The 25,188-nt window shown below is 47.3% G+C and overlaps 1 protein-coding gene across 1 annotated transcript in view; it reads left to right on the forward strand.

Annotated features, from left to right (window-relative positions):
* LOC116501576 (olfactory receptor 14A16-like) overlaps positions 1–21,142 on the forward strand; it is a 40,930-nt gene extending 19,788 nt beyond the window's left edge. Inside the window, exons 2-3 of the mRNA XM_032207176.1 lie at positions 18,687–19,151; positions 21,023–21,142. Coding sequence (XP_032063067.1) covers positions 18,687–19,151; positions 21,023–21,142 — 585 coding nt within the window. The remainder of the gene's footprint in view (positions 1–18,686; positions 19,152–21,022) is intronic.
* The last annotated feature ends 4,046 nt before the right edge of the window (positions 21,143–25,188 follow it).

A 25,188-nucleotide genomic window follows, 5' to 3' on the forward strand; every position in this document is an offset into this window, starting at 1 on the left:
GGGTTTCATTAGTTAATTTAATCCCTGATACTTTACAAGTCAGTAATGACTTAGCTGTTCCCCAGTGTATTGGGTTTGATGGCAAGGTTCGGTGGGTGTGAGGGGTGTGGGGGTAGGAAACTGCAGTGGCAGCCCCCGTGGAAAAAAACAAAAACAAAAATAAAAACAAAAACAAAAACAAACAAACAAACAAACAAAAAGCAGAAACCAGAAACCTCCCCGTGGTAGATAAGGGACAATTTCATCTGGCCCTAAAGGGGCCCACTGCTGCCCAGAGCCAAGCCATAGCAACACAGTCCGTGCCTCTGTGAGAGCACATCCACGCAAACAAACAAACAAAGAAACAAAAAAAACCCTGCTGCTCAACAGCAGTTGGGAGAGCGAGAAACCCCCCTGCAGACACCAGTCAGTGCAGAAGGAGGGGGAGGAGGCGCTCCAGGCGCTGGAGCTGAAGCCCCCCTGCGGCCGCTGGAGAGGCCCCTGGTGGAGCAGGCTGTTCCCCCACCGTCCCTCTCCCCGATGCTTGGGAAACTGAACAAACACCACAGCAAATATGCAAATATACCAAAACTTCTAGACTGTTACTTAGATAATGCCTACATCACCTTTCCCTGCTCATTCAATTTCAAACAGCTCTGTTAAATACTACATGCCACACCTTTAACACCTTCAGCAACCCTTTTAAAACTTCCTTTATCTTTCTCCAGCCCGTACTTTTCTAACACCAGCACCAAAGGCTCAGTCAGAGTCCAACTTAATTCCATACCTTTTCCCTCCAAGATACTGAAACAACATATCAATCAATATACCATATTTCATCCCATTTTCCTTCTTTCCACAAAAACAACATTGACTGTAACATGGTGTTATAATTAATAGTTCCATTTAGGGGCCACTCTGCTCCATCCTCTAGTTTATAAAGTGGCCACCATTGATTACAATATTTGATAAGAGTTCTTTTACTTTCTGTACCCTCTCACCCTGCTATATCCCTCCAATGTGTTAGTATACATCCTAGAGGGCTTTTCCTTGGGATTTCTTTGCTTTGAACTTTTCCTATTGTAATCTACAGTGGTTAATATTCCACGGTTTTCCTAGAAGCTCTTTACTAGTCAATCCTAATCCCTCCAAAATCCACAATATATAGATACACAAGTAAAATCAGACCACTGTAAATTAACTGCCTGTTGACAATTACACTGAGGACATTTAAACCTGATGAGCCGATGATATGCCTGGGCAAATTTTGTGCCCTTCGACATACACCTCAATGGCAGTTCTTATATTTACATATTTACATATTAACATATGTATAAAAGAATACTTTAACAAAAATGCCCGGGCTTTTATATATACAATATACAGTGTACAGTTATTATTCCAGTTAGAATTATTCCTCAGCAGCTGCAAACATTATGCCAGTTGCCATTAAAGCTCGCTTACCCTCCTCCTGTCCTTTTCTTAAAATCTTGGACATCCCCGGAGTTAATGGGGATGGCCACATATTCCATTCCTGGCTGGGGTCCCCCCATCGCTATTTCTCGTAGGGGATATAATCCCTCCCTTAAAGCAGATTTCTGATTTCTTGCCCTGCTTCTGGTTGCCGGCCACTGTGTTTCATGATCCAATTCCAATTCTCCTGGATTAGCTAATTCAGGGAGTCCATTCAGGACAGGAGCTGTTGGTGTGGGTGGTGGAATATAGGGCGGGGGTGGTGTCGGGACTTCCAAGTCCTTTCTCTTTTTGTCCCGCCCTCCTTTTTCTTTTAGAGGATATAGATGTGTCCTCGTATCTGAATTTATCCAGAGGTGCGCATACTCACTTTCTTCCAGGCTAAAGGGTTCCTTTGAGTTTACATAAATATTTAGGCCTGACAAACCCAATCTTCAAAAGACCCAAATACAGGCCAGTAAAGGTGGTCTCCTTGAATCTGTTTACCACCCCAAACTTCAACACAATAATGTATCATTTTTACTTTATTCCTTTCCTGCCTAAAAGGGGAATCCTCCCAATTTTTAATCATTAATCCTGGGGTAACCTAACATCAGACGTTGCCCCACTCATGGGACCAGAAGGCTTACTCTTCTTCTGTCCCATCTTCCAGAACACCTTCACACACACACGCATGGATCGCTTCCCCCTTTTTGTGGCCCAGTCCCTTGCGGGATGTGGGAACCGCACTACCGAGGGGTCCACTCTCGTTTCGTCTGCAATTGGACATCTCATTTGTTGTGTTCCGGGATACCCAACCCCAACCGAATGGAACACCGGCCTATACTTACCCACCCCGTGGGTCTTCGTTCGGGCTTCGTGCACAAAGGTTGCCTGGGGTTTACCGGTTTTATTTGCTTGTGTCTAATTTTGGGTTCATCAGTGAAGGATTTGAATGAAAGTAGTCCTAGTGAAGGCCGCTGAAATCAGTGGGGCGCACCCTCCGAAGGTCTTTCAATCAGGTTGCCTTCATCCGAGTCATGGCACCAAATTGTTATAAATTAGACCACACAATTTTCTGGTCTATTGAAATTATTTTATTAATCAAGTAAGCAGACACAAGCAAAACAGCGCTGGGCGGCTGGGGAGTCTCCGCTCCGCCACGGCACGCAACTTCCCCTTTCCAGTGTTGCTGTTTTATAGCATTGAAGTTCCGGCTTGGCGAGACTTGTTGACTTGTCGAGACCTGTCGACTTGTTGACTTGTCGAGACTTGTTCTGAGGCTGCGCAGTCTGTTGTTGGGGGTCGTTATTCTTCCCCCGGTGATCACACGTTGTGCTTGTGTTCAGGTGGGGGCAAAACAAGATGTCTTGCGGTGGATGGGTGGTATCTTACAGAATCTTTGTTTTAACAAGGATGTTTACCCAACCCCCTTTCCCCATTTGTCCCCATGCTGTGAGTCATGAAACCTTACCTCCTCAGTAGATTCTTTAAATTCCCAAGGACAATGAACAAACCTCCTACTAATTTATCACTGTGTTAACTACACAGTGGGATCAAATGGGGAAACCTAACCACCCAGGAACCTGGAAGAGATCAGGGGGCAGGAATTTCAGAGTACCAACAGAAGAGTTAAGTTGTGCTGAAGAGGCACCACCATACAATGAGTGGCCAGAAGACAGAAAACAGTATACAGAACAGAAAGCAGTATACTTCACTGATGGATCCTGCCATGTGATAGGGAGCCATTAGAAACGGAAAGCTGCTGTGTGGAGTCCCACACGACAAGTTGTGGAGAGCATGGAAGGGGAAGGCAAGTTGAGTAGGTATGCAGAAGTGAAAGTCATACAACTGGCATTAGGAATTGCTGAAAGAGAAAAATGGCCAGTACTGTCTATCTACATTGACTAATGGATGGTGGCAAATGCCCTGTGGGAGTGGTTGCAGCAGTGGAAACAGAGCATCTGGCAGTGCAGAGGTAAACTTACCTGGGCTGCTACCCTGTGGCAAGATATTTCAGCCTGGGTAGAAAACCTGGCTGTAAAGGTACATCATGTAGATGCCCACATGCCCAAGAGTCGTGTTACTGAAGAACATCAGAACAACAAAGAGGTGGATTGAGCTTCAAAAATTGGTGGCTCAGGTGGACCTGGACTGGGGAAGTAAGAGTGATCTGTTTGTGGCTCAATGGGCCCATGAAATATCAGGACATCTGGGGAGGGATGCCACATACAGATGGGCTCATGATTGAGGGGTGGAAGAGTGCACTGAGGCCATCATACAGGTTAACCATGAGTGTGAAATGTGTGCTGCGATCAAGAGAGTCATGAGGGTAATATCTTCCTGGAATAGGGGGAGGTGGCTATGGTTTTGATATGGTAAGGCCTGGTAAATTGACTACATTGGACCACTCCCACAAACCCACCAAGGCAAACGGTACATACTCACTACCATACTCACTACTGGGTGGCTGGAAACATACCCCATAAACTATGTCATGGCCTGAAACACCATCTTGGGCCTGGAAAGGCAAGTGCTGTAGTTTCATGGTACACCAGAGAGAATTGAGTCTGAGAGTGGGGGTCATTTCCAAAACAATCTTGTCACCTCCTAGGCCAAGACGCATGGCACTGAGTGGGTATATCACATCCCTTATCACTCACAAGACTCTGAGAAGGTTGAGAGGTACAATGGACTGTTAAAGTTGGGTGCTGCGTCATGGAAACACATTGGGTGCTGCGACATGGAAACAATGGGACATAAATTTATCAGAGGCCACTTGGCTAGTTAACAACAAAGGGTCCAACAACTATCTGGTCCTGCTGAAACAAAACCTCCACATGGCGAGAGGAGCTAAAGTCCCCATAGTGAATGTAGGGAAGTGGATAGGGAAGGTGGTGTGGGTTGCATCTGCCTCAGGAAAAGCAAACCTACTCGTGGGATTGTCTTTGCCCAAGGATCGGGGTATGCCTGGTGAATGATGCAAAAGGATGGGGATATCAGGTGCGTACCTCAAGGAGATATAACCTTGGGAGAAAACTAATCTGTAATCTAAGTTACATGTTGTAGGATGACGCTGCAGGATCAACGGCAGGTAAACTTTGCAAGGAACCAGTCAGTGCAGCAATGACTCAAGCTAAGCTGGTGCTGGCGTCCAGCTATCCAACTCTGCCTGCCCTGAGTGACCACTTTGGATGATGAAGACTAAATCATCACCAGTTCTCATGAACACTTTTTGAGAAAGACCTATAGAATGAAAAGATGTACCTACCTATCAATCTGTTAAAGGACAAGGAACAATGGTGATGAGAATACTTATATACTAAAGTATGTGGGACCTAAGTGTGACACTAGTGTTATGGAATAAGGGGTAGAGGTTGTTCTGGGTCTGGCTGAGTTGGAGTTACCTTTCCCTACAGCAGCCCACACAGTGCTGTGCTCTGCACTTTTAGGTAGAACAGCAGTGGTATCACACCACTGTTATGTCTACTGCTGAGCAGTGCTGGCACTGCATCAGGACTCCCTCCAACCCCTAAGAACCAGCAGGCTGGGGGTAGGTAAGAGGTGGGGAGGAGACATCACCAGGGCAGCTGACCTAAACCAACCAAAGGGACAGTCCATGCCATATGATGTCATACTCAGCAATAAAAGGTGGAAAAAGGGAAGGAAATGGGAGGGGTGGGCTCGTTACGAAAACGTCTGTCCTCCTGAACAATTGCTACACATATTGAAGCCTTGCTTCAGGGATGTATTCAAGCATTGCTTGTTGGTGGCAAGCAGAAAGTAATTTCTTTCCTTTCTCTCTGTACTTCCACATGGCTTTTGATTGGTGTTTTTTTTTTTTTTTTTTTTTTTTTTTTCTGTAGTTAAATTATTAATTTTCCCTTAAAAATAACTGTACCTTAACACTATTTTTCCTTTAAATAAATTATCCTTATCTCAGCTCATTAATTATTTTTTATTTTCTTCTTCCCCTCCTCTTCTGATGAGGGGGAAGGGGTGAGAGAGCAGTTCTGGTGGAGTTCAGGTACCTGGCAAGGTAAAACCACCACAAAAATAAAAATAATTTTTTAAAAGTTTCAGAAAATAGCATAAAGAACAATAATAAAAAATGATTGTCCTAAATTAAAAACAAACAAACAAAGAAAAAAAAAAAAACAACCACCTCTGTGTCCTGTTAGGATTGTGCATCCATTATTAATGATGAAGAAGTAGGCACTGAAATAGTTTCCTCACTGCATTCTTGATCTCCTTCTTAGTCATGCTATAGGCGAAGGGATTCCCTGCTAGAGGCACCACCAAGTACAGAAATGACACCACCAGGTTCAGGTGTGCGGAGGAGATGGAGGGGGGCTTCAGATAGGCAAACATGATGGTACTAAGACACAGGAAAACAATGGCCAGGTGAGGGAGGCACATGGAAGAGGATTTGTGCCGCCCTTGCTCAGAAGGCATCCTCAGCACGGCCCTGAAGATCTGCACATAGGCCACCACAATGAAAACAAAGCATCCAACACCTAAACAAACGCTAACCAGAAGAACCCTAGCTTCCCTGATGTAGGAGTCTGAGCAGGAGTGCTTGGAGGAGTGCTTAAGTCTATCCTAGCTGAAACCGGAATATGAAGTCATATGCAATTCACATTGGAGGGAACGAAAACGCAATGGGGTTGTATGTGAGACCACTTGAAGAAGGTTCTGTAACTCAGACACATTGCTGTTAGTGAAAACGTGGCTGTTTCAGAGGAGATTGTATTATTCAGGCTGTTTTCCCTGTCAGTCAAGGGAGCTCACACTGTGTGATTCCCTCTGGGCAAAGAGTGGGCTCTGTGCTGCTGCTACCTGGCCACTCCTCCATGTGGCAGCTGGGCTCTTGGCCGTGAGCCCCTCCTGCATGCTGGCACTGCTCCCCCAGCTCCAGAGAAGATGGCAAGAGATGGCAGCTGAGACCAGTGAAGTTCTCATGGCTTCTTTATTCTTTTATCCACACAGGAAGACTAGTTCTGTAAGAATATAAGATAAATGGGTGAAAGTAAACAAAACAATGAATAGACAGGATGCCACAAATAGAATTAAATCAAAATCACAAGTTCTAGGAAATAATAAGAAGAAAAGAATATCAAGTTATTGTATTAAGAGATTTTTCCAGGTAACCTGTGTGTCCCATTAGTATTACAGGCTCATTATCGATGCTGAAGAAGCATGTATCCAAATAGTTTCCACAAAGCATCCTTGAGCTCCTGGTTCCTCATGCTGTAGATGAGGGGGTTCACTGCTGGAGGCACAACCGAGTACAGAAATGACACTGCCAGGTCCAAGGATGAGGAGAAGTTGGAGGGCTTCAGGTAGGCAACCATGGCAGTGCTGAGAGTCAGAGAGACCACAACCAGGTGAGGGAGGCATGTGGAAAAGGCTTTGTGCCGGCCCTGCTCAGAGGGCATCCTCAACACAGCCAAGATGATCTGCAAATAAGAAAATGAAATGAAAACAAAACATGCAGATGCTAAACAGAGACTAGCTGCAAGAAGGACAACCTCCCTGAGACATGCCTCTGAGCAGGAGAGCTTGAGGATCTGGGGGATTTCACAGAAGAACTGGTCCACAGCATTGCCTTGGCAGAGGGGCAGGGAAAATGTATTAGCTGTGTGCAGGACAGCATAGAGAACCCCACTGCCCCAGGCAGCTGCTGCCATCTGGGCACAAGCTCTGTTGCCCAGGAGGCTCCCGTAGTGCAGGGGCTTGCAGATGGCAACGTAGCGGTCGTAGGCCATGACAGTGAGAAGGAAATACTCTGCTCCAATCAAGAAAACAAAAAAGAAGACCTGAGCAACACACCCTGCATAGGAAATGGCCCTGGTGTCCCAGAGGGAATTGGCTATGGCTTTGGGGACAGTGGTGGAGATGGCTCCTAGGTCAAGGAGGGCGAGGTTGAGGAGGAAGAAATACATGGGGGTGTGCAGGCTGTGGTCACAGGCTACGGTGGTGAGGATGAGGCCGTTGCCCAGGAAGGCAGCCAGGTAGATGCCCAGGAAGAGCGCGAAGTGCAGGATCTGCAGCTCCCGCGTGTCTGCGAATGCCAGCAGGAGGAGGAACTCGCTCACAGAGCTGCTGTTGGGCATTTGCTGCCCTTCATCGGGGAGACTGCAAAGAAGAAAAAATACAGGCTCTTAGGGAAATTTTCCCTGAGCAATACTAATTTAATTCTTCATTTAAGCCTTCACATTGCCTTTCTTGCCAGGTGACCTTTGTCTATATTCCTGGCTGGGGCCCTGCTTTGTGCTGGTTCAGTGTCACCTACATAGCAGCTGCCTCTGCCCGTCAGACCCTGATTGGCTGCACTGCAGTAGTAGCTGTTTTGCATATAAACCTCAGCCAGATGTCAGATCCAGGAGGGCTGCTCTGTCCATCCCCTGGTGCCCAGAGGCTGGGTGCTTGCAGCACTCTCAGCTGGGGGATGGTTGCACTTAAATGTTGTGCTGAAAAATCACCTGGGCTGTACTGGGAGAAGAGGGCACCAGCTCCAAGTGCAGATGGAAATGCCTCCTTTTTAGCATGCTTGTGCAGAATTCAATGACAAGTACATGGCAAGGGTGCTGATTCACAAGGGCAGATCAAGGGATCTCGGGTATAACAAAGACTCTAATGTATGCTCTGCAGCAGCTCCCTCTCACTGCCTGCCCATGTCCCTGCTGCCTGCAGCTGTCCCTGCCAGCCCCTCTTTCTCTGTCCCCATGTCTCCTCCCATTCATGCTCACAGACCCCATCCCACCCACCGGGTGCCCAGCTCTGCCCTGCAGACACCTCCTGGGGATGGAGACAGCTCTGGGAAAAACTCCCTGTCTTCAGGTCCTAAAAGAACAGCTCAGAAAAGCCCTGGTGCAGTCTACAAGCAGAGAGAAAGAAAGGGATATTCTGAGGTTCATCACTAACCTTTTTATGTCTCAATTAAATGCAATTGGAGGCTCAGTCACCTGTGCAAATCCAACCATTCTGTTAACACAGAGCCTACCCCATGATCAGACTATAAAAGTTCAGGCAGAGACTGCAGAAAGTGCCTTCTCTTTGAAGGCAGCCCCTGCCCTGCCCTTCCTTGGACCTAGTCCCCTGTGCAATGCCTTTGGTGTGCTGTGGAGCTGTGAGCAGGCTGCCCAGGCAGCAGCCTCCCGCCAGCAGCAGGACCCTGCCCTGCCGGGGGGGCTCCTTCCACCCGCAGCTTCTCCCTGCAACTACCTGGTCAGCTCCCCGGGCAGGCTGAGTGCTGAGCCTGGCAGGCGGCAGAGGCCCTGCTCCGGCACACAGCCCCTGGGGCACAGCAGGGACCCTGCTCTGCACCACAGCCCTGGACACCCCTGCAGCTGTCCTGCAGCACCTTCTCCTCCACACCGCACAAGCCACGAGAGACATCCTGGCAGCTCCTGGCCAGGCAGAGACATCCCAGATTGAGCAGCCCCTTTTAGGAACCTCCCCTGCACTGTCCTGCAGTCAGACTTACCGTGGGCAGAGCTGTGAAGGTTTCTCCTGCTCTGAGCTCTCCTCTGCCCACACCATCCAGGCTGCCTGGAATCCCTTTCTGCCTGGGTGCTGCAGTTAGAGCCCCCTGCCCTGCTGCGCTGTGCAGAGGAGCTGCTCCTGGGCAGAGCTGTCTCTCTGCACCAGGGCCCTCTTGCCAGGAGCTCTCTCTGTCCCAGGAGCCTGGCCCAGCTCAGCAGCAGAGGCCCAGCCCAAGGCATTGGAATCACCCCTCTGGTGGCTTTTGTGATGAGCTCATGAACCTCAGTCATGGAGAGCAAATTGAAGAAATCTTTCAGGAAGTCGAAGTCAGATGCAACTTTCCTGGAGTGTCCCCCTGAGGGCCAGCACTGACACAGCCTCCCTCAGAGCTTGTTAGAGCAGAACATTGGAGGCACTGTGGACAAGGAGACAAAGGCAACGTGAAGGTGACACTGACATATAGACAAAGTGGATGTGTTTCACCAAGCACAAGGGCTGAGCCTTGACCCCTGGCCCCTGGACAAGGGAGATCCTTTCCCTTCACACCTTGCTCAGGGCTCTTCCTGGGGCAGTAGGAGATGGGGATGTGAATGGCCAAGTGAAGGAGAATGGTACGACCTCTGCCTGGTTCATGGGTGGGGGCAAGCAGGAAATAAGGCCCCTGGTGCTTTAAGGATAAGCTGTCTCCTCATAGGCCTCATTGGCAGAGAACACAGCTATAGCAATGGAGACAAAGACCTCAATCCTGTTGGGACTTTCAGTCTTGCCACATCTCTTACTCCTCTCCACACAAGGCTGTCCTAAGGACTCCCAGACCTGCACCTCTTTCCCTGCTGGCTGCAGACCCTTGTGCATTTGGTGTCACACCGGATCTGAGCTGAGTCTGATAACTCAGATTTTTTTGGTGGCCGTGTTCCTTGTAAGGCAGCTCTTTAGGAAGCTGGCCTGGTTCCTGGTGAGCAGGCAACACTGCTTGTATGGCATCCTTTGTAATTCCCAGGCCCTCCTCCTCCTTGGCACTGCTCACTCATCAGGGTCCCCGTCTGCCCTGATGTGTGGGGTTACTCTGGTGCAGGATTACAATCTTCTCCTTGTAAATGTCAAGAAGCTCCCATAGGCAAAATCCTGCAGTTTCTGAAGGTTGCCCCACACTGATGCTCCATTCTGTCAACTGTTCATATCTGCGGGCAGAAGGCTCAACCTTCATGTAATCTGACAAGATAGCAGCATCAGGAGTTGCAGAAAAGTATGGATAATACAGGAGTAATCAGTTGAGTGGAATTGCAGCACAGATTCACAGAAGGATAGGGGATGGAAGGATGCCAGGTTTCACCTCTTCTGTGCTTCCTTCTCATGCATGCTGTCAGTTTGTTTGGAGCTGTATTCTACATGTTATTGGGCTGTGCAGGTCAAAATTAGAAGGGCCAAAGCCCAGCTGGAGCTCTATCCGTCTATTGTCAAAGACAATAAAAACGGTTTATATAAATACTTTAATAAAGGGGGATTAAGGAGAATCATCATCCTTTACTGGATGTGGGAGGAAACCTGGTGACAAGAGATGAGGTAAAGGCTGAGGTACTTAACACCTTCTTTGCCTCAGTCTGTAGCAGCAAGACCAGTTCTTCCCCTGGACATTTCTTCCTCCTCATGGCCACTGCCAGCCTTGCAATGTACACTTTGTGGCATTTTTTTCTCTCCTTCTCTTTTCTACTACCAAAGAAAGCTCCATCAGGGTGGAACCCATTTCCAAAGTAGACATGCCAACCCATCAGCCTTCTTGCGGCATGTCAGCCAACCAGACAGAAGTCACCTCACCAGCATCTTCCAAGCCATGAGGCTGTTGCTGGCCTTGCAGCTTCGTGGCTAGACACAACCAAGCCACATGCCTCTTGCTGTCCAGTCAAGTAGTCAAGCAGAAGGGACATGACAACCCATATTCGGGCCTTCTTTCTTATATGGGTCCTCCTGGGTATGTAGGCAGAGGGGATCTCACAGTCAGCATGCCAACCAGGTGCCTTCAGCTGGCCTAGCAGGGCCACTGCCAGATGTCAGCCAGAAAGTACAGATCCCAGGTCTAAGTCAAGGGTGACCTGTCAGCTACAGACAGAAGTGACGTCACGGTGCCTATGTGTGACATGTTCCTGCTGCTGCCCTATCAAGTGCAGGGACAGAAGTGACTTCACAGTCACTGCCACAGTCACATTTCTCCTGCTGGGGCAAGAGATCCTGAGGCTGAGCTGACCTCTCTAGTCTTTTAGGGACTAGGGCTCACCTTTCTGGGTTAGACAGTAAACAGAGGTTTAATGAGAAGCTTTAGTCTCTTTCTGTGATTAGGGTATGGTCAAGCTCTGTGGTTTAAGTTCTTTTTAGGTCTGCCAAGAACTTGTCTAAGGTTCAATATACCATTTTAAAGCTAGCATTAAGGGAAGGGATTAGGGTGAGCAAGAGAGTAAAGGTAAGGGAAAGAGGCTATGGCCTGAGTTTTGCTTCAAGGGATACTTTGCATTCAAGCATTAGAGTAGTGGACTCCCGTCAGAGTGTTGGAGTAGCACTTAGGATTAAAATTACTGGTTCAATAAGGTAAGGGCCATACATGACAGTTTTAAGTCAGTGTTAGCACAGCATTGACATTACACGAACCCTCTTACCTCTATGAAATCATTAATTTCTGCTGGCCATCCTCCTCTTCCCACCCCAAAAGCTCCCATCTCTCTTTTTCAGGCTGCTCCTGATGTCCCCATATCTAATTGTGATCAGCTTTCTGATGACATTCATGATCACAGAGTATCTTTCTCACCTCTGTTAGCTACTCCATTCCTGAGAAGGAAGTGGTGTTGTAGTCAGGAGGGAAAAGGGCACAGAGGTCTTTAGAAGGATCCTACCCAATATGCCCATCAGCTCTGCATCTCCACAAAATTGTGCTTCCTACCTATAGGTTTTGTTTCTCAAATGGCTTCTATGGATCCAGGGTTCCTTTTCCCAGGCCCTCACACGTTTCAGTTTTGGATGTGTGGGGATGGGATAAGGAAAGCCAAGGCATGGATGGAACTGAGTTTGGCAAGGGATACAAAGAATAACAGGAAGAGATTCTATAGATACATTGCTCAGAAAAGAAAGGCCAAGGAGAGTGTACTCCCTCTGACGGATGAGAAGGGTGAACTAGTAATGACAGACATGGGAAAGGCTGAGGTACTCAATAACGTCTTTGCCTCAGTCTTCACTGCCAGTAAGGCTTCTCAAGTCTTTCATTTCCCTGAACCCATAGATGGAGGCTGGGGGGGGCAAAGTCCCACCCGCTGTGATTAAGAGCAGTTTTGGGAATACCTGATGAAACTAGATATGAGGATAGGCTGGGAGAAGAATTCATTGAGAGCAGCCCTGCAGAGATGGACTTGGAGATTCTGCTGGGTGAAAAGCTCAGCATGAGCCAGCAGTGCGTCCTTGTAGCCCACAAGACCAATTGTACCCTGGGCTGCATTAAAAGAAGAGTGGCCAGCAGAGCAAGTGTTGTGATTGTCCCCCTGTGCTCTGCCCTTGTGAGGCTTAATCATCCTTCTGCTCACCCTTCTAGTAGAAGATGGGTTTGACATCTACCTTTTCCAAGTCCTGAGGAACGTTTTGGTCAATTTGTCCTTTCCAAGGTCTTTGAGATAGGTCTTATGACGATGTCTGCGGCGCCACCAGCACCTCTCTCACCCTTCCAAAATCACCTCTAAGCAACCTGAGGATCGACCAGGAGGATGATGAAGGTTTGGGAAAGCGCTTGGTTAACATCTCTGAGGAGAGCCTTTATGGGCTTCACATGGTTAATGGTGGCAGTGTCATAGATAATCATAGAAACATGGGGTCATAGAATCATAGAAAGGCTTGGGTTAGAAGAGACCTTAAAGATCATCTTATTCAAAGCACCCAGCCATGGGCAGGGACACTTCCTACTAGACCTGATTGCTCAAAGCTCGTTCCAACCTGTCCTTGAACACTTCCAGATACTCACAGCTTTTCCAGACAACCTGTTCCAGTGCCTCACCATCCTCAGAGTACAGAATTTCTACCATATATCGAATTTAAACCTTCATTCTTTTAGTTTAAAGTAATTACTCCTTGTCCAATCACTACACTCCCTGAAAAGGGCTCCCCAGCTTTCCTATAGGTCCTCTTTAAAAACAGTAAGGTTGCTCTGAGGTTTCCCTGGTGCCTTGTCTTCTCCAGGCTTAACAGTACCAGCTCGCCCAGCATGCCTTCATAGCAGACATGCTCCAGCCCCTTGATCATCTTTGTGGCCCTCCTCTGGACTCGTTCCAATAATTCCATGTACTTGAACTGCCGCGTTAAAATACAGCAGTCTTTTTGGCACACAGTCTGGGGTGCAAAGGGTTGAGATAATGACAGATCTTACCACAGAGTGCTAAAATTAAATTGTTATAAGCATTAGACCAGTTTAGTAGTTGCTGATCACAATGTTGACTTTTTGGATCTCAGGTCTGTTGTGCTTGTTTTCAGAAATGCGTTGTATAGCACATTACTTACTGCATGTGTTCTTGTTGTGCTGTTTATCATTTCTGTGGCTGGTTTAAAGTTATTTTGCTATGTTGGGTAGCACTGGCTTATGATTATATAAAATTACTGGTCATGTTACAAATCTGTTATTTGTACTGAGCGTTGCCATCACCTCCATACCTCAGGAACCATCACTCAGAAACTTAAGATTTACACTCTTGACCTTTTTGCTTTAGGGAGCCAATCCAAGGGGAGAAAACTTATTCACTCTCCCTTTCTCCTTCGCCTCCCCCTTCTCCTCCAGGCTAATTACACTAGCTCTACAAAGCTTTGAATATCCTTGGGATGGTCCTATTGTTATGTCTCCTGAATGTGTTTCAACTTTTGTTTAAGGATAAACAACTATTTAAGAATGCCCTCCAGAGACCTGCCCCAAGGCAGGAAAGTTAGGAGTGGCAGGGAACATGGGAGGACATGGGCAGGCACCTAGAGCAGTGGGCACCTCCAGGGCTTTTGAACTTCACCCCCGAACAAGTGCAGAATCCTTAAAAAATGGTGAAATGCTTGAAATGGAGGTGTTATCACCTTGGCAATTCCAAAGGGACACAAATCACTGGAATATGCTGGGACTTGGTCTGTGGTTACTGAGCCTCAATCAGTGCCACTCCAACCCTCGTGACAGGCCCTGCAGCCACTCCAACACCTCTGACATGTCCTGCAGCCACTCTATCCCCAGGTCCAGTCTGGGGACTAGACCCAAAACCCCGGTCTGGTCTTGCTAGGCCAGAGCACCAACCTGTGCCAGTATATGTTGCCTCTATCTGTAGGAGAAAGCAATGGATGTGAAAATCAGGAAAAAATGGAAAAGAATTACTACCCAGAAAAGAAAGGAAGGAGAAGAATGTTGATCTATGAAACCTTGACATAGACTTCCCCACGAGAGGGTACTCAAAGATCCAAAAGGGTACAGCTGGGGTTTTGGGAGAGCTGCCTTGGAGGATATTAAAGAGTTGTATACCTTGCCCAGTCTCTGGGTGAACCCTTCCATTTGTGGAGTGGTTGAAGGTCAAAGAAGAGCAGGTGCAGATGGTTACCACAATGTTCTACCAGCTTGGGGACAGGCTGACATCAGTCAGTGCTGATCAATTGCTCCGTGCATAACTTGCTTTGTACATAACAATAACAATAATAATAATTGTTATTATTATTATTATTTCTCTTCCCTTTCAGTCCTTTAAACTGCCATTATCTCAACGCATAAGCTTTTTTTTTTTTTTGGGGGGGGGGGTTGGTGTGGGCTATCTGCTGTGTGGTGCTGAGCTACTTGCCAGGTTAAAGGACATGTTTGACAACCACACTAACAGCACAAATCACACTTGTAAAAGTCATCTCTCCTGTGTTCAGAGAAGGGCAGTCGGTGATGAATTCTGCAAAAAAAACTCCGTCAGTGTGAAGAAAGTATCTCTTCTTCTTTATGGGCCTGTATCTAAACTGTGGAGAAACTTTCTCAAGAGGTCCAAGAACTTCAAGAGAATGCATCTTCCTCCCTACCTGTTAAACCCAATACCTAAGCTACCAGGTCTGAGTGTCCTTCTGCTCAAGAACTGAAATATAGTGGATACACACCATGTGCAGACCTGTTGTTTTACCATGGAGAGGCCATGAGAAAATGGGTTGGAAAATCTACCCCAATCCTAGAGGCACGGATACATGAATTACAAGGAAATATAATCACAAAAACGGGTTCTTCTGAGAAAAATTGCTGCTCCAGTTTCCAGCGGGCAACAGTAATAAATACTATGAGCAGGACTAGAGGCACCCGGCCTCTAGCCAGAGGGAGAAAAGGGACAATCAGGATTGATGTTCTTTGAGGATTCCATGGCCTGGCACATCAGATCCACAGAAGATATAAGCTCTAGTGGATACCAGTGCACAGCATACCCTAATGCCATGAAGCTATAAAGAGGCAGAACCCATTTGTATTTCTGGAATGATGGGGATCCCGACAGTTAACTGCATTGGAGGCTGCAGTGAGTCTAACTGGGAAGGATTGGCAAAAGCACCTCACTGGGACTGGCCTGGAGTCTCTGTTAATCCTTGGCATAGACTACCTCAGGAGAGGGTACTTCAAGGACCCAAAAGGGTATCAGTGGGCTTTTGGCATAGCTGCCTTGGAGGCAGAGGACATTATACGGTTGCCTACCTTGTCTGGTCTCTCACAGGACCCTTCTGTTGCAGAACTGATGAAGGCTGAAGTAAAGCTGGTGCCGCACAGTATCACTCTAACAGAGACTCCCCGATTCCCATCCATGAGCTGGTTCATTGCCAAGAAGTGATCAGCAAGAATCGCTCAATCTTTTAGAGACCCAAATAGCCAGTGTGAAAGTCTAATGTGAAAGTAGAGGCTAACGGTGACCTATGGTGGCCTAAATGAAGTCACGCCACATCTGAGGGCAGCTGTGCTGGGCATTCTAGAACTTCCATACGAAGTGGAGTCAAAGGCAGCCAAGTGCTCTGCCACAACTGATATCACTAATGCATTTACCTCCATCACTTCGGCAGCAGCGTGCACACCATAGCTGCAGGAGCATCCAGTCCACCTGGAATTTACTGACCCAGGGTGGGAACTCGGCCCTACCATTTACCATGGACTGACCCAGACTGCCCTAGAATGGGAGAAGCTCCTGAACACCTGCAATTTCTTGATGATATCATCATGTGGGGCAACAGAGCAGAAGTATTTGAGAAAGGGAAGGAAATAATCCAAATCATTCTGAAAGCTGGTTTTACTGTATAACAATTCTCAAGGGTCCAAAACGTTGGAGCCTGATGCAGGCTGGCCAGGGTAGGGGTAACCGCTGCGTGGGGATGGGCTGTGTATCGGTCATTGGGTGGTGAGCAATTGCATTGTGCATAGCTTCTTTATTGCTGTTGTTGTTGTTATTACTATCTCTATGTTTTCTATTGTAAACTGTCTTTTTCTCAACCCATGACCTTTACAGGTGTGGGGTTGCAAGGGCAGTGAGCTAACAGCTGTGTGGTGCTGAGCTGCCTGCTGGGTTAAACCACAACATCATGTTTGGCAACCACAATCTAACAACACAAATCACACTTCTAAAATCAGTCTCTCCCGTGTTCAGAGAGGGGCAGTCAGCGATGACTTCAGTCTGCTTCAAACACCACACCCCAGGAGAGACCCTGCTCCCTTCAGGAGCTGTCAGCCCTGAAGCCTTGGGGATACCTCGAGGGAGCCCAAGGGCACAGAGCAAGTGATGCCGTGGTCGGGTGCTGTGCTGCTGAGCTGGCCGGGCTCCTGGGCCCAAGGGGAGCTCCTGGCAAGCAGGCAGTGCTGCAGAGAGACAGCTCTGCCCAAAAGCAGCTCCTCTGCACAGCACAGCAGGGCTAGTGGCTCTGACCGCAGGTGGCACAGGGAGAGGAGAGAAGGAGAGAGGGCTTGGAGGCAGCGAGGAACGCAACAATAGAGGGCAGTGTGTGACAGGACACATCTGCAGACTCTTGACACCGTGAGTCTCTGGCAGCAGGGTAATGCAGGTGGAGTTGCCAGAGGGGTCTTCTACAGCTGGCACATCCAATGTCTTACAGAATCTGTCAGGATGGGTCTCTCTTTCTCCAGCAAAATATAGAAGATGCTTTAGAGAATGGCATTTGTGATTGGAGTTCTCAAAGGAAGACCAAGGCTTGGTTTACCCGAAGGGCTTTTTCTGCAGTCTGTGCTTTCAGATTCCTGCTGTGGAGAGGAGGCAATTTTCGTGGTAACTGATTGTCAGAGTTGTACAGGAGACTGAGCCTCCTAGAACATTGTACTGAGAGATCAATATGTCAGTGATTAAGTTTGTGAAGTACCTTCCCACAACTCAGCCCATGGACTGCACCAACATCAGATTTGTGGTCCCATCAGGTTTTATCCAAGCAGATCTTTAGAAGCTGCAAATACTCTGTGCCCTGTCTTTGGGAGGTGTCTGCAGGCCAGAGCAGAGCATACAGTATTTGAAATGAGGCAGGATTGCAGCAGAGGAGGCTCTGCTGAGTATCCGTCTGTCCCTCCCTGGCCTTGCCTCCCCTGGCAGCAGCATGATGCCATTCCTCCTGGCTTCTCCACCTGGCCGTGCTGCTGCTGTTCTTGTTTCCAGGATGGCTGGGGATGGGGGTTTCACATGTCCATGGAATGAGCCCTCAGTGTGCTTGGGTGAAGGGGAGTACAGGGACAGGGTGAGGGGTGTGGAGATGTGCACTTTGAGCCTGGATTCCTCTGCTCTCATCAGTGTTCAGGTTCTTTTCAGATGAGCAACTGAGTATAACTTTCTTGCAGCTTTCACAGGGCAGCTGAGATCAGCACTGATGGACAGATTATTTGTCTTCACTAAAGGACACTGCACAGTAGGGACAGTCCCTTTTTCTCTAATGATCCACAAAGTTTCCCTTCAGCTGCAGAAGTAATGCCCAGGATTTCTGTTTTAGAAAAACTCATCAAGTGTGGTAGGCTAGCAACAACAAAAAATGTGACTCCATAAAAGAAAAATACGCATATGTATATCTGCCCTGAAGTTGGGTCACCTGGGAGCAACACTGAGGCAAAGTTCTTTGATATCAGGAGTGAAGTGAGTCTGAGATTACCCAATGTTCCTCTTTACCTCTGGCTATAGGGCATAACTCTTTCATTGCCCACAGAGGAGTCCCCTGCTCCCAGGGATACCCACAGGCAGCATCAGGAAGCATTTATGAAAGGGACCTGTCAAATGTCTTCCTGGGAGTAGACAACTATTTGGTGATTTTAAATGAGAAATGGGATGATTTTTTCTCTGATAAGTCTGTTGTAAATTATTACTGTTCTTTCTCTTCTATGTGCAGGACCACATCCCCCAAAAAAGCAGATGTCCAACATCAGCTCCATCACCGAGTTCCTCCTCCTGCCATTCGCAGACAAGTGTGAGCTGCAGCTCCTGCACTTCGCGCTCTTCCTGGGCATCTACCTGGCTGCCCTCCTGGGCAACGGCCTCATCCTCACCACTGTAGCCTGCGACCACCGCCTCCACACCCCCATGTACTTCTTCCTCTTCAACCTCGCCCTCCTCGACCTGGGCTGCATCTCCACCACTGTCCCCAAAGCCATGGCCAATTCCCTCTGGGACACCAGGGCCATCTCCTATCAAGGGTGTGCTGCTCAGGTCTTTCTATTTGTCTTCTTGATTGCATCAGAATTTTATGTTCTCACCATCATGGCCTATGACCGCTACGTTGCCATCTGCAAGCCCCTGCACTATGGGAGCCTCCTGGACAGCAGAGCTTGTGCCCAGATGGCATCAGCTGCCTGGGGCAGTGGTTTTCTCAATGCTGTCCTGCACACTGCCAGTACATTTTCCCTGCCCCTCTGCCAAGGCAATGCTGTGGACCAGTTCTTCTGTGAAATCCCCCAGATCCTCAAGCTCTCCTGCTCAGATGCCTACCTCAGGGAAGTTGGGCTTACTGCAATCAGCTTCTGTTTAGGTATTGGTTGTTTTGTTTTCATTGTTTTCTCCTACATGCGGATCTTCAGGGCTGTGCTGAGGATGCCCTCTGAGCAGGGACAACACAAAGCCTTTTCCATGTGCCTCCCTCACCTGGCCGTGGTCTCCTTGTTTGTTAGCACTGTTCTGTTTGCCTACCTGAAGCCCCTCTCCCTTTCCTCGCCATCCCTGGACCTGATGATGGCAGTTCTGTACTCGGTGTTGCCTCCAGCAGTGAACCCCCTCATCTACAGCATGAGGAACCAGGAGCTCAAGCATGCACTGAAGAAGCTCTTTTGGTTGTCTTCCAGAAGCAATTAGCTGCTACTCTGCTGCTGCAATGCAAAAAGCTCACCAAAAAAACGCGTTGTGAGACACAACCTTTCAGTGCCAGGTACCAGGTCAACCAATGCTGGCCCCAAACTGTGAGAAGTAAAGTAGAAGTGTTACGTACAGAAGGAGAAAAGATGGATCTCAGGATACAGGACTGCAGGCACCTGTGGGCAGTACAGACACTAACCTGTGGTCTGAATACTCTTTGGGTGGGGAATAGGAGAAAGAGGCCAGTGCCTGTCCTGTGCCACCTCCCCAACAGCCTTGCCCTTCCACAGGTGGAGTATTTCTCCCTTACTTGGGCACCAGCAGAGATTTGCCTCCTACTCCTCTACGGGGAGATGAGCCACAGGCCTAGCTGTGTGCGAGGGAGCAGCAGAACTGAGCAGAAAAAAAAAAAAAAAACAGTTTCATGTCACTCGGGCATCTGAATGGTTCAGCCCCTGTGGTTGGGTCTGTTCTCTGCAGCAAAGGGCCATCACCAAGCCCCAGGTCTGTGGTTGCTCCTGCAGCTCTGAGGGCCACTCCAAGCGGCATCACAGTATCAATGGTGAGGACCTATGGGGATCCGCCCATGCATGGATCGCAGCAGTAGGTTGGTAGGATTCCATAGTACACAAGGACATGGGTACCTCATTGCTTTGTTTTAATAAATGTCTTCATTACAAATTGCTACAAATTCCTACCTGTAAAGCAACTACATATTGAAAAAAAAAAAATAAAAAATTGCCACTAGGAAAGCAAATATGGGCTTTTGATGCTTTCCCTAAATCTGCACAATTAACATTATTTGAGGTGCTATTGGTACAACACTCATGAATCCACCTGGTGGAGGGAACAAGGCATGGCACTTCTCCCTCTCTTTCTTTCTGGCCCCATTCCGGGCCAGTCATGATAGCTCTTGAGTAATTTGAACATCATGGGGTAACCCTAATGACATGCCTCGAGACTGTGTTTCTGGGTTTTTCCAAGGGCAAACAATTGAACAAATGGGTACGAGTGGGCTGTTGGCATAATGGCCTTGAATACAGAGAACGTCAAATAGTTGTCTACCTTGCCTGGTCTCGCACAGGACCCTTCTGTTGTGGGGTTGCTGAGAGCCAAAGAAGAGCAGGTGTCAACGGCTGCCACAACGGTGCACCGGCAGCAATAGCACACTGACCTCCAAGTCCTCCAGGCTCAAGAGCTATGTATTCCTGTGAGCAAAAAGTCAGACAAAGGGAGCAGGAGACCTGCTTGGATGATCAAGGAGATCCTGGAATGACTGAAATGGAAGAAGGACCTGTACATAATGTGGAAAAGGGGACAAGCCACTTGGGAAGAATATAGGGACATTGTCCAAGGATGTAGGGAAGTGACAGGGAAATCCAAGGCCCATTTGGAGTTAAATCTTGCAAGGGGTGTCAAGGACAACAAAAAGGCCTTTTTCAAATATATCAAGAACAGAAGGAAGATGAAGGAAAATGTGGTCCCACTGCTTAATGAGGTGGGTGCCCTGGTGACAAAGGATACAGAGAAGGCAGAATTACTGAATGCCTTCTTTGCTTCAGTCTTCACTGCTAAGACCAGCCCTCTGGAATCTCTGACCTTCAGGACAAGGGAGGAAATCTGGAGAAATGAGGACTTTCCCTTGGTTGAAGATGATCAGGTCAGAGATCTCTTATGCAAACGTGATACCCACAAATCCATGGACCCTGATGCGTACGTCCATAAGCACTGAGGGAGCTGGTGGATGTTACTGCTAGCCCACTCTCCATCATGTTTGTAAGGTCACAGAGAACAGAAGAGGTGCCTGGAAGAAACCTCATGTCATGCCGGTCTTCAACAAGGGCAAGAAGGAAGACCCAGGCAACTACAAGGCTGAAGGGATGAAAGACACAGACTCCTGATGGCTCTTTAACAGGAGACATTTATTGTCCTTTTTCACTACAATATATACTTTTCCCGTAGCCCCAAGCACTGAATATATATAATATATATAATATATATGATATATATGATATATATGATATATATAATATATATTATATATTATATATTATATATTATATATTATATATTATATATTATTATATATATAATATATTATATCATATATGATATATATAATATATATAATATATAATATATAATATATAATATATTATATATTATATATTATATATTATATATTATATATTATATATATATATAATGAATATATACACTCTCCTTAGCCCACGCACCCAAATCTGTCATACAATTGGTTAGAGACCTTCAGACACACACCTCAAGCCAGCCAACAATTACCCACTGCCCAAAGCTCATCTTTAACACTGTAGCCAATTTACTTTATCTCGACCTTGCTCAAGTTTTTGTTTCTACTGCTTGTTTCCTCATTATCTCTGATTCAGGGACATGTGAAACAGTACAAAGCCACCTGCGAATTCCTTTTCCACACAGGCCAGTCAGCATCACCTCCATCCCTGGAAAGGCAATGGAACAGCTCATCCTGGTGATCATCTCTGTTATAAATGGCTCAGGATTCAAATTAGAATTAAATGAAAAATAGGATTTATTAAAGGATATAAAGGAATAGAGGTAAGCAAACAGCACTGGGTGCACCGGGAGTCTCCGCTCCACCAGGATGCACACCAATTACATCAAGCAACTGATTTTTATGCTCCTAGACTAATACATATTCATTACTACTTCTAAAAAAAATAGATTATTAAAATTAGCTTCGGGGTGCAGTCCCTCCTACTGGAGCATGCGCAGTCTCCTCTGGGGTCTCTTCTGGGGGTCTCTAGGGGTCTTCCATGCTGAAGGCTCGCAGTCTTCCTCTTCCCCTTTGTACTTACTGGGCACCATCCCAAGTTTACGGAACACCTTCTTCAAAACACCTTCTTCAAATCTTGTCTCCCAGCCGCCTTTCAGCTTCTTTCTCGCCCCCCCCCCCCCTAACCAGATACCAAAGATCCACATAGTATCCCATAACAGTCACTAGTTGTTATCAGTTTTTCTGAAACTCCCAGACACACGGGTAATTAAAACATTCTTCCCCAGCCATTCACAGACACATCTATAGCAGTGTTAGAAATAGAAGTCCGGAATAACAAAAGCAAACAGGTTCATAAATTTAAGAAGTGATAAATTGGCTAGAATGAGGAATGAGGGGGAGACTGGGACACACTGCAGCTGTGGTTCAAGCATTGAATTGCCAGTGCAGGGCCCAGAGGCAGACAGGATTCAAACATTTCAAACAGAATTGTTCTTTATGGACACGAATTGTTAAAACATTCCTCACAATCTCTAAGTACATGGAGGAGAAGAATGTCATCAGGAGTAGTCAGCATAGGTTCACCAAGGGAAACCATGCTTTACCAACTTGATAGCCTTCTATGATGGAATGACTAGCCGAGTGGGGGAGGGGAAAGCAGTGGATGTTGTCTACTTTGACTTCAGCAAGGTTTTCAACACTGTCTCCCATAACACCCTCACAGACAAGCTCAGGAAGTGTGGGTTGGATGAGTGGTCAGTGAGGTGGACTGTGAACTAGCTGGATGGCAGAGTTCAGAGGGTTGTGCTTAGTGGAACAGAGTCTAGCTGGAGGCCTGTAGCCAGCAGTGTCCCCCAGGGATCTACACTGGGTCCAATCCTGTTCAACTTATTTGTCAATGACCTGGCAGATGGAATAGAGTACACTCTCAGCAAGTGTAAATTGTGCTGTGTTTTGTGTCAAAGTGCTGTGCTTCAAGTCAAAGCTCTCCTCAGGCTCTCCTCAAAGCTCAACTCAAACTCTCCTTCTCAGATCCCTACCTCAGGGAAATTGGGGTGCTTGTGTTAGTGTCTGTTTAACATTTGGCTGTTTTGTTTTCATTGTGCTGTCCTATCTGCAGATTTTCAGGGCAGTGCTGAAGAGCAGAGCCAGCACAAAATATTTTCCACATGCCTCCCTCACCTGGCCGTGGTCTCCCTGCATAGTATCACTACCATGGTTGCCTACCTGAAGCCTTCCTCCACCACCTCCCCATCCCTGGGCCTGGTAGTTTCAGTTCTGTACTCAGTGTTGCCTCCAGCAGTAAAACCCTTATCTACAGCAATGAGGAACAAGGAGCTAAAGGAGGGGTACTGAGGGCGTTGTTCTAATATACAGTATTCCCCATTAATGAGGTACCTGTACATCTTCCTCACATATACCCGGGAAGGCAGAAATGCCTTTGTTCACATATTTTAAAGTTGCTTTTCATTATTTGCAATATTACTCCAATAAAAATATTTTTTCTTAATCTCACTTTTATTTGGTTTGTTTATTTTTTTTAACCCCAAGACCTCATGTACACGTGCTGGTAAGCTCTTTGTAATTAACCAAATAAATTAACCAAGTAACCATTTTCCGTGACTCTTGTTTCTCAGAATTTCTCTTCAGGTAGAGCAGAGGTTGTGGATGAAGAGGCCAGCTGCAATGTGGAGGAAAAGCAGAGATGTGGTTGAGGAACTTGATGTGTTTTTCTGCAGTAGTCTGTACCAAGAAGTTCTCCTAGGCCTCTGCATTCAGTAAAAGAGATAAAGGATGAGACGAGCATGTACTGAGATGAAGGCCATGAAAAGCCACCAGGACAAGAGCCATTTTCTGCCCTGTGGGGACTAACCCTGGGCAAGGCCCAGCTTGGGAAGCACCCATGTTGGACATTCGTGGTGGGCAGTGAGCTGGGAATAAGGCAGTCGTGTGCCCTGGGAGAACAGGAGAGAAGGCTGCTGCAGGGGCAGGGAGCTCAGCATGGCCCTTGCAGCCCCCTGCCCTAGGCCTGCCTCTCCCCTTGCCCTCGGCCCTGGCCTTGTTTCTGCTGGCAGGAGCGCTCTTGGCATGCACTTCCTGGCCTCCCCTTGCCTGCGCACAGCTGCTGCCCACTCAGGCTGCTGGCACAAATGTGTCCTCACAAGCAGCACCACCCCTTGGGCTGCTTCTCCTGGCCTCCCTCACCGCAGTGCCTTGACTCCTTGTCTCTGCTGGGCCCCACTGTTCACACCCAAATGTGTCCCTTGGATGTCAGCTCCATTCCCCTGCCCCATGGGATGAGAAAGCCATGGGACATATGACCTTTAGGTGTTGTGGTGCTTGTGTAATCTAGATTGGTTATGGTTCAAGAAGACAGTTCCTTCACCAATGATTTACATCCCTCTTCATGTTAGGCTGCAATTGAACATCCTTCACAATTCTTAGAGTGTTTGCTTTATCTCACAGATGAACTGGATTAGGTCTCCTTGATTAGTCTGAGGCACAACGCAATGCTTTTTGCCTTCTGACACTCCAGCACAACACCTGTGAGTTTACCTTTCTGTGTGCATTGACCTGACGGGTCATTTCACATTTCTTACTTTCATATCCCTAAGGGAAGGGGATGATTCCCAAACTGGGATACGCAGATAGGTTCTGCCTCAGCCATTTGAAGTGTCGTGCTCTTGAGTCTTTCAGCCTGAGTTTGCCACAGATGACCCATGATTGTAAATGGATGTACAACTGTCAACTAGGAATAAGGGAGAGTATCTTGGGTTTTCCAGTGGCCATTTCAACTTTAGGTGAATCCGAAGAACCCACTGAACTAGGGTGTTCTCTTTGAAGGGGTTTCATGTGTAGGGCTGGGCTAGAGTTATTGGGATAAATACCACTGCTGGCAGTGGAGGTGCTCTGGTATCTCCACCTGGCTCCATATGAATCCTCCAAAGGGCTCTGGTCTCTTGCATGTTCTGCTTGCTTATTGTCTGACAGCATAGCTCTGTCTGAATACCCAGTAATTTATTTAGTACTTAAATAAAAGAGCAACTACTCATTACTTCAAATGTTTCAATACTTTCTATAAAATGTTACACGCTGTGGTGGTTTACTCAGGTGGGTGGCCGAGCTCCACCACAACCACTCTCTCACTCCCCTCCTCAAAGAGGAACAGGGAAAAAT

Source organism: Aythya fuligula, unplaced genomic scaffold, assembly GCF_009819795.1.
Source record: "Aythya fuligula isolate bAytFul2 unplaced genomic scaffold, bAytFul2.pri scaffold_46_arrow_ctg1, whole genome shotgun sequence".
NCBI lineage: Eukaryota > Metazoa > Chordata > Aves > Anseriformes > Anatidae > Aythya > Aythya fuligula.